The sequence below is a fragment of the Lagopus muta genome, chromosome 1, assembly GCF_023343835.1.
Source record: "Lagopus muta isolate bLagMut1 chromosome 1, bLagMut1 primary, whole genome shotgun sequence".
Taxonomy (NCBI): Eukaryota; Metazoa; Chordata; class Aves; order Galliformes; family Phasianidae; genus Lagopus; species Lagopus muta.
In genome coordinates, this window is record NC_064433.1 from 66867236 (window position 1) to 66883441 (window position 16206).

A 16206-nucleotide genomic window follows, 5' to 3' on the forward strand; every position below is an offset into this window, starting at 1 on the left:
AACCCTCTTATTTCAATTTTAGTTCAACCACTTCTTTCAAAGTGATGCTATTACAAGAGGCAGCCTAAGTCCTTTCCCAAGTGCTATGTGGAGCGTGTTGTAGCTGATCAGTACAAACAATTGACTGAGCAGGCTGAATGTGCTCAGTGTGCTAAGCGTTCCAATATTTCCACAGGTCTGCTGATGTCCTAACAACATGTGAGCACCTAGTAATCTGCTGTGAAAGGTTGCCATTTCATGGTTGTCCGTAGAAACCCTTTGGTATTATAGAGGCTGAAAAGAGAAAGTGCACGAGAGTTAAGCCACAGAAGAAGGCTGCCTTTCTGCAGCTGTTTTCTGACTCTGGAGACTCGTACAGAAGGAGCACCCCGCAGTTAGGCTGAGCGCAAAGACTTCAACGCTGCTGTTCAGTTCTGAGATCAAATATCATTTTAAGGCATTTCCATTTACATAACAATTAGTGCAACCACAGGCATTTGACAAAGCAGTGAGTAATCAGCTGATGGAATCTTATCTCAAGTCCTGCTCAATCAAGTTCTTACTGCTACCTTTGTCCTCAGTTACCCGGGGAACTGTTCAGCTGAAAGCACCTGCTTCTGGGTGCTTCTGGCACCTGCTTTGGTAAGAAAAATGGACTTAGACCATCCCAGGCATGCAATAAGACAGGACAACCACTTACTTTGGGTATTGTGAACAAATGCAAAATTAGGACCAGTAGCCTGAGAAGTGTGAGTACCTGGTAAAACTGCTTGTTTGACACTGTTGGAACACAACACACACGTATCTGCTTTTAGACAGGGCTACTGTTGCTTTTGTTAAACTGGAAAACGAAGGCCCAGGGAGGTGAAGCACCTCCACAGAATGCTCATCATCTCTATGTACTTACTTCTGAATGTGAATCCTTTACTAAAATGTCCACTCTGATCTCACAGAAAATGCAGTTTTCCAACAACAGTTCACTCAGGATGGAGGGCCATCTGGCTTAGCATCCGGTCCCTAGCTCTTGAGCAAGAGGTAAATGAGCAGAGGCAGCTAGCTCAGTAGTAAGCAGTACTGTGGTCTGGAGTTACCAAAATATCCTACACAGAGGAAGCTGCTTCTAACCCTTCAATCAAAGGATTAATCTTGTCCTGATAGCAAAGGATTTATCTGCTTTTCAAATTAACCAATGGAAGCACTTCAAAAGAAGTGACAATATCTCCATTTGCAAGTGTTGGGCCAGTTCAATCAATAAAGCCACAATGATTTTACCTATGAGATCTAATTAGTTTGTTTTAAACTTGGAGCTTTATCCTGCAAAATGAACGTTTTCATCCTCCATTGATTTTAGCACACTAGTTTCAGAAATGCAGGAGGAGTTTGGTTCTTTACAGGATTAAGCCAATTTAAGTTCATTGGCAGGGACTGCATAGTGGGAAAGCTGGAATTAACAACAATAACAAGCTATTATATGATGAACTGTCAGGCTTGTTTTCTTGTAGTGCAGATTATCAAGACTCCAGTTACCTTCACCAGTTTCTCAGCTTCAAGAAGTAAAAATACTCTTAAAGCCTGACCTAAGAATAAAGGTAATCCTCCTGGCATTGCTCTGTCTCATTCTGGCTATAGAAACACATACGTTCTCTGATGCACACAGAGAGGTGTGTGGCATTTCATGGCATTTGTGTCTGATCAAAGCCAGAAGGTGAAAATGTAACTGAAGGATATTAAGAAAAGGAACTCAATCTGAACTATGCAATTTTGGGATGCCTGCATCTGCAGATAAAATTTGAGTCTATTACGATTTCTTCTGAAGTAACTGTACTTAGCTAACTGATACTTATGCCAGCAAATACAAGTTGCCTATTTTCCTAGGAAAACAACAACAACAACAACAAAAGTGAACTTTGATTATAGCCAGATTTAGTTCCACTGGCAGAAGCGATAACCAAGCATGGCATGTTTAGATTTGAAGACACATCAGAATCTACAGTGGTTTGAAACCATGCATCAAAAAAGTGGGCAGCTCACAGTTACACAGTTACACTTCTGCTGTAATTCATTACTGCATGGCTGAATTGCAGTTTCACCTACCTCTGTGTGGCTCAGCCAGAAGCTCATCTCACAGCTCAGAAGTGCCTTCAAAAAAGCATTCTCTCGATGGCTCTGTCATGTTGTGTGGACTCACAGGCAACATCTGTCAAAATGGAAGAGTTCCCCTCCTTACAGGCTTGTACAGATTCGAATGATGTGACTGTACCCACCAGGGAAAAGGCTAGAGTACCCTAAACTACAAGCATGCTGTTTCTGACCAGGCAGCTTTTTTTTCCTGGAAAAGATACTGACGATCTGAGAAACAAAAATAAAGATCACACAGTGCCTTGTCACTGAGTTTGACAGACAACTCAATTGCCCTCTGCCCCTTTGAATGTATGGCCCTACTAAACCCAAGGAAACCCATGATATTACAGTGTACCTTTACAACCTATAGCAAACAGCACTCAGTGATTGCAGGAAACAGCTGGATTCTTGGAAATGCCTTCTAGGCCTGGCAAGACACCAATGGCAGCACACATCCCAGAGATGGCTCCTGGGGTACGGCATACAGATTACTCTCGAAGGTCATTTGAAATAACTGTACTTACCCTGTAATTTACAGCACAGGAACTTGCCCCCGTGACCAGCTGTTAGGCATTTTGTAAAGCTGCTTCATGTTTTGCAGGCAGATGGGTAGATCTTCACTTACGCATTTCTCTGTTCTGTAGAACAAGCTGCAGTCCCAGGTTTACACAGGTGTTCCTCTTTATGGATGGACTAGGAGTGCCCCCACCAACGCTGCCTGATGACAGCATCCTTTTAAACCACGGTAACTCCTGCTCTCTCAGATACAAGGAGATTCTGAAGGCTGCTTTAAGTGTGACTGCTGCCCACACATATTCCCACACTCTTCATTTACCTTGGTGGCACTTCTAAGGAGCAGTTCTTGCCTATTCTACATGTATTTTCTACCTTTTTAATAGCCTCATAGTAGCAGGGCTTTTCCTACTCATCCTGTTGGCACATACCCCCTACCTCCTTCATGGACTCCACTCTGGAAACTGAATTCCTGAGCACCGTACATTGAGCTGTCAGACCCAGCAAGGTGTGCATGTATCAAAACCAGAGCACCTGTAAAATGCTGTCGTACTGGGGGAAAAATAAAATAAAATAAAATAAAATAAATAAAAAATTAATGCTCTGTCCCCTTAATCACAGCAACTTCTCTCTAGAACAACAGAGGGCACCACTCCTCACTCAAAAAGCTGCAGCTGGAAGAGGAGCAGCCTCGCACTGAGGTGGAAGTTTGCTAAGTAGAACATCTCTCACTGTCGGTGGTTGGGACCGCGTGCTCTCCCCCAAGGAGGCTCAGCCCTGCGTCTCCTGCTGCTGCGGGAGGGCTCTGGCTCAGAGCTGCGCTCGGATTTGCACGCCCTGTCTCGCGGGTCTCGTTGCAGTCTGTACAGGGTCATTAAGCAGTCACTTACTGCGCAATGCCTTGAGATTAGGGTCTTACTATGAGGCAGGAGGGCTGCAGAATGCAGCTGCGGCCCTGGCTCCTGTATATACTCATTTTTATTTGTTTGTTTACAGTGAGCTTGTAACGTAAAATGCGTCAGTACATGTAACATAAAATGCAAAACAGGGCTGGAATCCGGGTTCCTTCTCCCAGATGGCCACGTTATCTCCTCACTCTTCCAGCCACAGCTTCCCCTGCCACCACAGTCAGCTCTGAAGCAAAGGAGCAAACCTACTTCGGCTATTGAGAAAACATAGATTTGCTCTTTTCCCTCAGCGCAAAGTCCCATGAACGCCGCCTCCTGAGGGAACGCGCCCCCCGTTGCCATGGCACCGCCGCGGCCCCGCCCCCTCGGCGCACCTCCCCCCACCTCCCTGCGGCGGCGCAGCACGTGCCGGGCAGCGTGCGCGGCGGTCAGGTGGGAGCGCGCGTGATGGCGGTCAGTGCCTCGCGCTGTGGCGAGCCGCCGGGCTGAGGCGGATCCCGCGCCCTGGCGCGGCATGGACGCGGTGTTTCCTCACGAGCCGTCGGCCTTGCCGCTGGAAGCCGGGATCCAAGCCTGCAGCCGTTTTGGGCAGGGAGCGTGGACCGGGGTCACTGCCCTGGGACGGCAGCCCCGCAGCCAGCACGAAAGGCTGCAGTCCAATCTTTACCTCAGAGCCGTGCCAAGGGCTGTGCAGATGATCGGCTGCTGCTGTGTAGAGATGCTTTGCAAGCAGCGCTATGTGTAAGCAAGGCTCTGTGCTGCTTGCTGCCAGCAGTGGGGCTGAAGCCTTGGGAACTGTTGTCGGTGAATGCAGGGAGCGTCGAGTCTGCTTCAGCATCCATCAGCCCGGGCTCCTTAGCGCAGCTGGGGCTCGTAACACACTCGGGGAGCCCTATTCTGCTGAGTAAGAGGGTGCCACATTTACATAGCCATTTTCCTGATGCTGTTCTTCAGAAATGGCTCAGTTGTGAGACTGCTGTGACCGCAAGCCTTTCTGTTTTGGTATCTGGTTCTCCGGCTTTGGTCTGGATAGAGATGTATCACGCAGACCTGGCTCACCTCAGCACTGAGCAGAGCACAGCTTGGAGGCACTTCCTCACCTCAGCACTGAGCGGGATGAGCAGGGGCACAGCTTGGAGGCGCTTCCCTGGGCTGCAGTCGCACAGACAGCAACTCCTGGCAGATGCCTGTACCTGGGGATCTTCTGGTACCAGAGGATGGAGGAACCGAGCTCACAGAGCTCTCAGACAACATTTGTGCCAGTTAGTGTTGTGTCCTTGCTGGTAATTGAGCATAAACTGCGATACTCAGTGGGGAAGGGAATGTGGATGTGTTTCTATTGAGGAACAAATCCTCATTTTCTTATTTGACCCCAGAAGATCTTGGCTGAGGTAGAAGACTGGTGAAAATCAGTGCATGTGCTTGTAGCCTGCACCAGGATCAACAGGGACAGGGAAACTGAGCTTTGAAAATACATAATAGGAAAGAAAACAACAACAGAAAGTCTCTACGGATGCTGGAAAAAGCTGTCCCCTGGCCCTTACAGAGCTGCCTGAAACCATGGTCCCAGCTTCCTGGAAAGCACGAGGCCATGGCCTGCTGCCCGTGCCATGCATGACCTGCCTCCTCCAGGCGCTGCTAGGCAGGAGGAGGCATGCTGGTGCCCCAGGAGCAGGCAGGCATCCATGTGTTCAGGGAGGCAGAGAGGACTATGCTGCTTGACTTGGGCCTGGGTGATGGAGGCAGTGGCAAGGTTTGTGTTCAAGGGAGGTGGGCAACCTGGAGACCTGTGACTACATAAAGGACCCAGAGACAAGTGGCAGCAGCAGCTCGCTCTGGCCTGGGTTTGTCTGCGACTTGCACAGCTGCTGCTAGTGGCAGGTGAGCCACTGGTTTCTCTGAGCTGTTCTGCAGCATAGCCAGCAGCAGTGAAGAGAGTCAGGCTTTCTTGAGTGAAGCTAGCTCTAAAAATTACAAGTGTTATTTTACAGAGAGGAAATTAGGCATTTCTGTTTCTTGTTTTCTTTAAGGTCATGTTTTAAGTACATTTCTGCAGCTAACAGGCAGGAAACTTCTCAAGTGAAGGCAAAGATCACATGACTTCAGGAGCTGATGTTCGAAGAGGAAAGGAAACACATTGTGGGACCCACAGACTATAAATTTGCCTGTGCTGAAACACTGCAGTGCATGCAGTCCCCAGGCTTGCTGAGTATTGAACGTAGTCAGTCTGCCCCAACTAGCAGTAAAAATTAAACCAAGCCAACAAACAAAAAAGGCCCACAACTTAGACTTAGGACCTACTTCAAAACCAATTACGCTCAAGAAACAGACTCACACTGACTTAATTGGTAGGTCAGGCCTTTCTTAAACAGAGTGAATAGTCAGTTTGAGTTCTGTAACTGTAATCTTTCCAAACATAAAACTTTCATTGCCTTAAGTGGGAGTTATATGATATTACCTTCTGCTGCCTTAACAATCTTTATTTGGCACACTGTGGTGGAACCTTCCATGCTGTCATAATGTACTGGGTAAGTAAGACCTGTTTTCAAACTTTATTGCTTAAGAAAATACATTTACCCCTTTATGTTGTGTCTCCTGGTTTGTGAGAAATACAGTATCTATCCCAGCGCATGCCATATATACAGCACCCAGTCCTGCACTCCTAGCTCCCAGGAAGCACAGGTAAGAGTTGCACCATGTATTATAGAGTTACAGAAAGTAGATAGGAATAACCAGCACTGATATTTGCATGCAAGTGAATATATACTTAAACCTGCCGGGCTGTTGTCTGTTGCTTGGTATGTATCTATTTAACTTTGAGAAAATGTAAAACATAGTTTGGCTTAGGCTCCAAAAGGATCTGAGGAAGCCTGGAATTGAATGAAAACCTGAAGAGCTGACTCTTTGGATCCCTCCTGGCATTTGCCTCTTGCCTCCAGCAGCAGTGGGTTATCAGCCCCAATTACAAGCCTCTTTTAAATCTGTTTGTGAGGCATTGCTATTATCTGAACATTATTGTCATGTTTTGCCTTTATGTTTTATGTAATAAATTAATAGACTCCATTAATGCTGTAACTCGGCATGAAATCATTTGGCACGGTTGATTCAAAGCCTAATAAAAATAAGCCATCCTGCTATTGTACACAGTAAACACTGAAATTGGTTAAACACCATAAGGATCTTAGTTTATAGCCCGATGAAATCTAAGCTGATCCGTATTCCCAAGAGCTGGAAATGTGACGAAGACACAGAGCCTGGTCCTCACTCGGGTTTCACACCTCCCAAGTTGTGTAGGAGGGGTAGTGATGGGCTTTTTTCAGAAGCATTCATGGTTCTGCCATTCTGGCCATGTCATAAATTGGCAGGAAGGGCTTCACGTACAGTAAGGCCAATTCCCTCTCTGGTGAGAGGCTACACGAGCACAGTCAGCCCAATGTAGCTGTTTAGGTATGCAGGTCAAAGCAAAATAGCTGGTGAGCTGCAGAGCAGAAGGGCTGCACCCAGCTCCCTTTCATCCTCGTGACAGCCCCATGCACAGAACAACGGCATCCATGGCCAGCAGCAGTTTTTCACATTGCCTTCGATACACTTTGCTTTCAGCAAACTCATGTCGACAGGCACAGGGCTGTGAAGTAGCAGCCCTGAGACTGAATGGGAAAAATAACTGATTGGGATCTTTCTATGGTATCTTTTTCTAGTCGAAATTAACATTACTATAAAGTGCAAAGAGACACACACCTACTTCTTAACAATCGTGTTTGAACAGTTTCAGAGAACAACTTATTTTTCATCCGATGTATACGTCCTCTTGTATCCCAAAGGACCATTGGAGTCAGCACGAGTCCCGGACTTTGCTGTGATGTCTGAGCTCCAACTTCATTCTGTCGGTGCCGAGGTACAGGGCACTGGTGCTGAGGAACCAGAAGAGGGAGCAAGAAGCACTCTTTTTCTCTCTTACATAAATGCAGGCTACTGTTGGAGGGCTTCCTTAATTTTATTTCCCTGGAACAGGAAGAATTTTTGAAGAAAAGCTGGTGAGCGGCTCAGATATTAAACCTGCGGAGGTCTTTAGGGTGGTGTATTCCCATGCTGTGCGTTGTCTGCCTGCTCCCACTACTCTGCTCCCACTGCCCCAGAGATTCGGCTTCTCTAGCTGATTCCCAGCTGGGGCGTCCATCATTGCTCTGGAGTTCAGGTGCTCACAGAACTGACCGTCACGCCGATCATCACGTTTGCTCATGGTGAACAAAGACAGCATAAACACACAGCAGCAGAAACGCAAAGGATTCATTTTAAAAGACAGAAGTAGTATTTTGCGGGAAGAAGAAGGAAAAGGTCAGCATCAGGAAGAAGCACATCTGTTCCACGTGCGCTTTACGCACTGCTTTGTGGAACACACACCTCTTACACCGGAATTGGCCAATGTTTCTTAAAGGAAACCGAGCGCATTGAAACCCAGCTTCAAAACGTAACGAGGCGTGCAGCGATCGCCGTCAGCTGCAGCATCACACCTTGGGATGCTCCGTGTACCTATTGTTATTACCTATTATCCTAAGGCTCTTAATTAGTAGACAACCCCATTTTGCGTATTAAAGTTTTTATTCCTTAGTAAGAATTTTTTTTTTAATCACAAAATAGTGTGGAAATATTTAGATAATAGAATTCACGGAGTGCTGGAAAATACGGAGTATAAAGATCGGTCTCTAATATATCACATACTAATCTGTTCTAAACCAGCTGGTTTCTTGCAGACAGGATTTATTTTCTTTTAATAATTTAAGACAGCATAAGCTTGTATCAAGCGTAAGCATCGTAACAAAAGTGCAACTTTTTCAGCAAATCCTCCCAAAAGATATTTAACTCAAAATATCATTAACACGTATTTTCTCCCTACAAAAATAGCATGTCAGACATCATTAATTGGATGTATTAACAACTATGTACATACAGCCACTCGGTAGGCCGCTAAGGTCTGGAACGTTGTTTAAACACAGCGTTTGAGGCGAACAGCAGCAACAGCAGCAGCAATGCACCGAAGCGCCGGGCCGAGCCGGGTACGCGCTCGCGCCGAGTCAGACTGTTGTGTCTCACCTCTTACATAACATTCAAGTGAGATTTCTCACAGTGCTACCTTGGCAACAAACTAAAAATATCCAGGCAAGGTCTCGGTTTAAGCCTTATTATAAAAGCTTTATCTGTGTGATTATCTGGCGTCTGGTTTGGCTCCAGAAAGGGAAATCGCGGTGCTCGGGAGTGGGATGAGGGGAGAGCCCGGCCGGGAAAGTTGCCCCAAAGGTCTCGGCGTCCGATTGCAAAGCGGGAGGGGGGGGGGTTTCCTCCGGTTTGTGTCAGTCAGAATTTATGCTCAAACGAGCTCGGGCTGACGAGCCGCTCTCCGCTTTCTTAGGGAAGGGAGGGAGAGAGAGAGGGGTTTTCTTTCCGTAGTTCAGTGCAGAAACATTCATCTTATACAGCACGGTTCGGGGGGAAATCTCTGGGGAACATACTGAATTAAATAAAGACGGGTAAGCACAGACGCACCCGCCGCAGCTGTATACCTCAGCCGAAAACAGAACAGCCGAACGCGGGGTTACATAACGGCACTGCCCTCCTTCCCCGCACGCCCGAAGCCGGCGGCGCCCCGGGGTGCCCAAGGCACTGCGGCCGCCCATAAAGTGCTGGCACAGGTGCGGGGCTCCGCCGCCCCTCCGCCCCAACCTGAGCCCGCGCGGCGCGGTGCGAGCATCTCGGCGGGACCCAGGGACACTACAAACCCATCACAATAAGGTGCGACATTTAAGTTACCTTAGAGAGAGAAAAAAAAAAAAAGTATCCTTACTATTTCTCTTCCTTTTCTTCTTCTTTTTCTTTTTTTTTTTTTTTTCCTTAACATATGTATGCACTTATAAAGCCAAACATTAAAAAAATACTGAGTAGCAAATTTCGTCCGGGACGGTCCTCTGTGGGGCAGCGGCGCGGGGGGCTCCGCGGACCCCTCCGGCACCTCCTCCCGCCCGCCCTCCGCGCTCACGGCCCCTCGGTGCCGGGCTCTTCGGCGGTCGCGGGCTCCGCTTCCTCGCCGGGCTCGGCGGCGGGCACCGCGGCGGCGGCGGCGGCGAAGGGGGGCGGCAGGTGGGGCGCCGGGGACAGCCCGGCCGCCTTTTCGGCGGGGCCGAGCACGGACGACAGGCAGGGGAAGGAGGCGGCGGCCGCGGCGGCCGCGGCGGCGGCGGCGGCCGCCTGCGCCGGGATGCCGGGGTAGAGCAGCGGGATGGGGGCGGCGGGGTAGAGGTACTTCTCCAGGCCGCCCTTATCCAGGAAGGGCTGCACGTAGGCGGCGGCGGCCGAGGGGGAGATGAAGTAGAAGGGCAGGCAAAAGGGGGCCGCCGGCTGTCCGAAGGGCGCCGCGCCGCCGCCCGCGCCCAGCGCCATCAGCGAGCTCAGCAGCGCGGCGTCGGCGCCGCGGGCAGCGCCGGGCAGGGCGGCGCCGGGCGGGGGGCTGCCGCCCCGCTCCAGCCTCGGCCGCTTGGGCGCGGGCGGCGCCTCGTCCCCCGCCGGCTCCTGCTTGACGGGCAGCGCGGGGAGCGGCCCGACCGGCCCTGCGCCGCGCTCCGGCCGCGCCTCGGCCTCTCCGCCGTAGCCGCTGTCCGTGTCCGTGTCGGTCTCGGCGCCCGGCTCGGCGGCGTGAGTCCGCTGGATGACGGGCACGCAGTGCGCCTGGCCCTCCGGCTTGCGGGCCGGCGCGCGGAGGGGGGCGGGCGGGGAGGAAGAGGAGGAGGGTCCCTTGGCGAGCGGGCCCGGCGGCGGCGAGAGGAGCCGCGGGCCGGGCAGGAACTGCGAGGAGACGGCGTGCAGGTGGCCGAGGAGCTGGGCGCAGCGCTGCTCGCGGGGGGTCCAGCTCTCGGAGCGGGACAGGAACTGCAGCACCTCCTTAGCGCACGTCTGAAAGCCCGAGTGGAAAGCGTCCAGGTCGGCCTGCACCGGAGACTTGACGGAGCGCTCCCCTGCGGGAAAGCCCCCCGGGGGGGGACAGCGTTCGCCCGCCGCCGCCGCGCGCTGCCCCGCTCTGCCCGCGCCCGCCCCCGGGCCCGCGTACCGCTCTGCAGCGCGACGATCTTCTGGTGCTGCTGCTCCGTCAGAGCCGTCAGCGCCTTCAGGTGCTTCAGCGTCAGCTCCAGCACCACCGCCTTCTCCAGGTGCCCCAGCGTCTGCAAGGCAGGCGGCGGGCGCTCGGCCTCCTCCCGGCTGCACCACCGGGAGCCGAGGCCCCCCCGGGCTTACCGTGAGCTTGAGGTGCTCGGGCAGCAGGTCCTTCAGCTGCGCGATGCACTCGTTGATCCTGTCCCGCCGCTTCTTCTCGATCAGCCGGTGCGGCAGTTTGTACGTCTCCTGGCACGGAGGCGCCCGGCGTCACGCACAGCCCCGGGCCCCGCACACCCCGCACCGCAGCGCGCCGCGCCGGGGAAGTTCGGAGCGCGGTGCCGGAGCGCCGCAGCCCGCCCTTACCTTGCTCTCGTCCCGCTTCACGCCGCGCTTGGGCTTGCACATGTAGAGCGCCGGGTACTCCAGCCTGCGGAGAAGCGGAGCTGCAGCCCGGCCCGGAGCGCGGCCCGGGGCCCCCAGAACGGGCAGCGGAGCGGCGGAGCCGCCTCCCGCAGCGCTCTGCAGCGCTCCGCTCGGGAGAGCGGCGCGGGGCGCGGCGGGGACGCTTACCCTATGAAATCGCGGTGCTCCAGCAGCTGCCGCTCGGGCAGGCGGGAGATGCCCTCGTCCATGGCAGGCGGCGGGCGGCGTTCCCTCGCTGCGCTGGCCGGGATCCGCGGGATGCTGCGAGCGGGCTTCGGGGATCCGCGGGCGGAGCTGCGCACATGCAGCCTCCGGCCCCCTTTCCCGTGCAGTGGCGAAAGCGTGCGGCTGCTCGGCCCCCCCGCCCCCGCCGCTCCCCCTGCCCGCCTCGCTCCCGCGCACCCGCCCGCAGCACCGCCGCGCCTTGCACCCGCCGCGCCGCGCAGAGCTGCCCGCGGGGCACGCGCGCCGCCGGCCCGCCCCGCACCCGGCTCACGTGCGGCGCGCGCCGGGAGGGAGGGGGCGGGGAGGGGGGCGGGGCCTGCGGGGAGCCCTCGGCGGGCGGCGGGGGGGGGGGGGTCCCCGGGCAGCCCTGCCACAGAGCGGCGTTCCCGTGCGGCTGCCGGCGTTGCCGCCGCTGTTGGATTTTAGCAGTGTGGGTTTTTTTTTTCGCTTTTATTCGCTTTTATTCGCTTAATGTTTTTTTTTTTTTTCTTCTTCCCTATTTCTGTCTTTTTAAATTTTTCTTTATTTTTATTTTTAAATTGACTTCGATCTCTGCGTCCTTTAATCTCCACTCTTATTTCCACTCTATAGGGCCGACCCCCGTCTCCGTAAGGCACAGCTGCTCCTCTCTGGAGAGGTGGGTAGGGAGGAAACCTCCGCCTCCCCCTGCCGGACGCTGCACGTCCCCGCACGGCCCCCCCTCCTTCTCCACCCCCCCGCTCACAGCCGCCGCAGGTGCCGCCGCGTGTGGTTGCGCCCCGCACGCAGCCCCGCACGTGCACGCAGCGCCGGCTCCGGGCGTCCGTCCCCCGCGGCTGCACCGCAGCTCTCTTCCCCTCCCCGCTCGGAGCGGCACAGGGCCGGCAACGTGCTCCTCTCTGGCCGGCCTGGGCTCTGCCCCGCAGCAGCCCCCAGGGAGACGGGAGACGGGACTCGCTCTGAGGGGAGCTGGGCGGGCAGCGGCTGACTGCAGGAGACAGCGCTGCCGTGCGCGGGGTGTGAGCGGCCGGGGAGGTTCGAGAGTCTCCCGCTGCCGGGCAGGGTGCGGATGGCACTGCGGGCACCTTCAGCCCCGTTAACCCGGTGACATTTTCACACTGTCAGCGCGACGGAACGGGGGGTGGCTAAAAATAAACTGGGGCTGCGTGCGCCGTGTTCCCATAGGTTATATTTGGGAATGCCCGAGGGAGAGGTTCGCGAGCTCCCGCTGGGCTGCTTGGAAAAGCAGTGCCAGCGAGGAACGGCAGCGGATGCGCGGGCTGCAGGGCTGCTTCCTTGGAAGGGAACGGAGGGGACTGGCGGCGCCCGGGCATCGCAGGCAGCGTTCAGCCGTGCCGTGTGGGATCGCTTGCCCCGAGGCAAGCACCCGTTTGGGCACTCGAGGTGGAGCTGCAGGAGAAAGTCTTCTCCTCCTGTCTGGAAAGCATCAAGAAAACCTCAGGTGAGCTCAAGATGGAGCTCAGCCCCGAGTGAAAGTCCGTGGAAAACTTTCAGGGAGCGCTGACTCAAGGGGAGCTGGAACTCTGAAAGAAAAGATAGCTGCCTCCAGCTGAGCCCTCCTGTGGGCAAAGGAATGGCTCTGCATGCTCTCTGCAACTCACATGTGGGAGTGGGAAGGAGGAGGACGATTCTGGAGCACCTCCTCTGGTACAGCACCTGGAGCATCTCTGGAGCATCTTCGCCAGCTTCATCCCCTCTGGGACAACCTGCAAATCTTCAAATTGCAGAAACAATGTTCAGAGCGAGACGTTGCTTCCAAGGGGACAAATCCTACGTGTGGGATTTCTCTGAAACCCAGCAGGAACGGAAATCGAAAATGATCAAAAGATGCAAAACATGATCTGAGACAGCTGGAGGATTTGCACAAGGAGTTTGAGCAACATCTGGAAACTCATAAGAGAGGTTTATAAGAGGTCACCTGCAGGCAAGGATAAAAGGCTTCAGTGTCCAGGGAGTGCGGAATCCTCCTGGAAGGTTCCCATTTTAAAATGGCAAGACGGATCAAAGAGGTGATCAGTAGCATGACCATTGCGGACAAAAATGCTTTTCAGAAAATAAGAAGCACAAGAAAAGCTTTGGCCAACTTCTGAGCCAGGTCAGACCACAGCAAAGAGTTAAGACACTGAAAAATCACTCAGAAAAGGAAATCAAAGGCTTGTTGGTCACCACAGGAAAAAACAGCCTCCTGCTGGAAACAAGGGTTGGCCAGAACACCACCTAACACCGAGCGTTCACCACCATTTGCAGTCTGCGAAGAAGGAATCAGTCTGCCTGTCCCTGCTGGGTTTGTGTGAATGCCATCTTTTGGAGAATAATTTGGGGGGGTTTGTTCAGTGCAGTCCATAACCACAGCGTGAGGGAAGGCCTCTGAGGTGCGGTGCCTAGGGGCCAGCTTGATTGCTCCAGCTCTTATGGAATTGCATGCTCGCCTTCAGGGAAGAAAAAGAAGAAAGAGATTGAATTGTCTAGACTGGGTGTGTGACACGGAATCAGACATGAAATTAGAGAGCTAGTCAACCAAGTGCTACAAAATGGGGAGAAAAGAGGTTCTAGCTGAACCAGGAGAGGATCTGCATCACTTTGCTTGAGTAACAAGGTAGTAATGAAGACTGCCACTGTACGTTGGATGTCGACTTACTCATAGATTTTCTATTACGGGATAAGCAGACTGAGACCACAGGGTAAAAAAATGACATGAGAACATATAAAACCTGAGGTGAGTTGGAAGGTCTGGCTGCCCTGAAGCCTGGTAGGAGAAGCCTGGGGAGCAGGGCATGCATGTAATGAAAGCTCTCCAGCTCAGCGGCTTGTGGTGCAGAAGCTTCCTGAGCCAGAAGTGAAATCTGTGTATAACGGGAAGCCAAAGACTCTGAGAGGCAGCGGCACTTGACAAGGTGCTTATTCTGGTTGCAGCAGAGCATGGGGCCAGTGAGATGGTCAGTCCTGCCAGCTCAGCCCTGTGGCTCGCACAATCAATTCAGTGCCGCACACATACCTGATGTTTGTAAAATAAGGGAGAGAGCAACCATGCAAACACACAGCTGAATTCTGAGGCAGACATAAACCTGATGTGGGAAAGTGGCAGAGAGTGAAGGCACGATGTGCAGCAGTGGATGAAGGCCTCCAACCGGCTGCAGAAATGGTGCTGAGTCCAGCCTAGGAGAGCAGAAATCTGGATTCATTATTGGACAAAACTTAAAAAAAAAGGGAGAAGCTGATCACAGAGGCACTCCAAGGCCACGTGGAAAGGATGATATTAGCAGAAATGTCCCAAACCCCACCAAACTAGGCAGAGTAGAGTGACAACTGGGCTGACGGTGGTTGAGCCGGGTAGCCTGAGGTTGGTGGTGGTGACAGGGGAGCATGGGCATATCCAGACCTGGGGAAGTCAATTTGGTAAACAGGCATTGGAGCAAAAAGTCAGGTGTGAGGGTGGGCGGGCTGCTGCTGCCTACCCACCTCAGGGATACATCATAATGTGTGGTGGGGGGGTGCCCCACTGCGCTGTAAGCACCAGGAACTGGGCCTTGCACCATCAATTTGGAAATTCTCCTTAGAGTTGTGCCTCGACTGGGCAGGTAGCTGGTCTGCAATGAAAAGCTGTCCTGCTTCCTGGAACAGTACAATTAAAGGTGGTCACAGCCCAGGGCTGCTTCCAGCCCGGCTGTGAGAGATCTGAAGCCATGAGACCCCCGTGGGTCAGATCCTGTGCATGTGAAATATAAATGATCCCATCTGCCTGCTGGGTGCTTTGCAGGAGCAGCAACAAGGAACAAGTGAAACAGCCAGCCCTGAATTCACTGCGGAGAAGCTGTCTGTGAATGATGAGCTCTTGGATGCTGCTGCTGGGTTCAGTTTGGGCATTCCCAAAGCAGCAGAAAGCTGTGTATTGGCAGGCAGAAGCGGAGCTGGAGGTCAGGGAAAATTGCTTCCTCAGCACAGCCTGATCAGCTGGTGATTCAGTGATGTTGGGGGCTTACATAAAGCGCCAGCTTGGCTGCTCTGATGAAGGGATGGCACAGCATGCCATCAGGAGGCCTTGAGTGGCCTCAGACTTTCGGGAGGCCTGCTGCGCTTGGGCTAATTATGGGTGCACACTGAGACCTTTGAACGAGAAGTGGTAAGTGCAGTTACACATGGCTGGAGATAAGCTCAAGGCTGGCAGCCTGTAGCTGGTCCCAGAGGAAAGGGAGCTGTTCCAAAAGACCGCCAGTTACCTCTGTTACACAGCTGGTGATGGGGAATTTCCACTGAAACAAACAAAAGCCCTGAGACTTTGTGGAGCTGGCCCACTCCCCTGCCACTCACGGAGGTGCGGGTTGGTAGGACTCTGCTCACGTTATGGAAGGTTTGTTTGTAGATTTGTTAGCATTGCAAAATGCTTGCACAGGTAAGGTGACAGAGGGAGAGCATTTCAGTGGTCAACACAATGAGTTTTAGCTGTTTCAACCGGTGTGCTTCTTGGTTCAGTTTGCATGTAAGTTGTATTAGTGGTTGCACTGGAGGAACATTATAGTGAGGGCAGACTATGCATCCCAAGTACAGCATGTTCAGGCATTAAGAAAAATGGCAGCTTTGCAGCCACACACTGGACATGTCTAGGCATCTAGTGGTGATGCTTACAGACAGGAGCTCTGGGGCTAAATGCAAGCCGTGTCATGGGTGGGAAATGGAAGGGGTGATTCTTCAAGAGGAAGGATGCAGAGTAGGAGATGCTTGTTTCTTCTCTTACAGCCAGACAGTGCTGGAAGATGCTTCCCAGAAAGTATCTCAGTAGCTGGAAAGTGAGCTGGGAAACCCAGTTGCCCTCAAACAAGATACACCTCTGGAGTACAACAACGTCTATCTTTCAAGCACGAAGGGAAATGCACTCTAATCCTGGTGAGTCAGTTTG

The 16206-nt window shown here is 53.0% G+C and overlaps 2 protein-coding genes across 4 annotated transcripts in view; one reads left to right on the forward strand and one right to left on the reverse strand.

The window, feature by feature from the left end:
• Positions 1-5172: 5172 nt before the first annotated feature.
• BHLHE41 (basic helix-loop-helix family member e41) lies at positions 5173-11465 on the reverse strand. 2 transcript variants are annotated; one of them, XR_007374579.1, is made up of 6 exons: positions 11235-11465; positions 11028-11091; positions 10803-10910; positions 10618-10729; positions 9080-10525; positions 5173-8923 (listed from the first exon to the last, which is right to left on the reverse strand). XR_007374579.1 is itself a non-coding variant. In XM_048933513.1 (5 exons), the coding sequence occupies exons 1-5, from the start codon at positions 11294-11296 to the stop codon at positions 9549-9551; spliced, it is 1323 nt and encodes a 440-aa protein (XP_048789470.1). In that variant the 5' UTR covers positions 11297-11465; the 3' UTR covers positions 5175-9548. The 2 variants fall into 2 exon arrangements, 1 of the variants encoding a protein (XP_048789470.1); XM_048933513.1 differs by having other exon boundaries at positions 5175-10525.
• A 225-nt stretch (positions 11466-11690) lies between these two features.
• The window catches only part of SSPN (sarcospan), a 38823-nt gene continuing 34307 nt past the window's right edge, over positions 11691-16206 (forward strand). Inside the window, exons 1-3 of one of the 2 annotated variants that reach the window (XM_048933531.1) lie at positions 11691-11742; positions 11904-11949; positions 16047-16193. The gene's annotated coding sequence lies outside the window, so the exon portion shown is untranslated. Of the gene's footprint in view, positions 11743-11903; positions 11950-12321; positions 14029-16046; positions 16194-16206 lie in introns of those variants that run through there. The other variant, XM_048933529.1, reaches the window with a different exon arrangement.

Excerpts from the sequence above, each read along its gene's own strand:
- BHLHE41 (XM_048933513.1), bottom strand. The coding sequence starts at position 11,296 with ATGGACGAGGGCATCTCCCGCCTGCCCGAGCGGCAGCTGCTGGAGCAC. Across the intron at positions 11,092-11,234 it reads GAGCACCGCGATTTCATAGG|GCTGGAGTACCCGGCGCTCT; the intron begins GTAAGCGTCCCC and ends GCTTCTCCGCAG. Across the intron at positions 10,730-10,802 it reads CCGAGCACCTCAAGCTCACG|ACGCTGGGGCACCTGGAGAA; the intron begins GTAAGCCCGGGG and ends CCTGCCTTGCAG.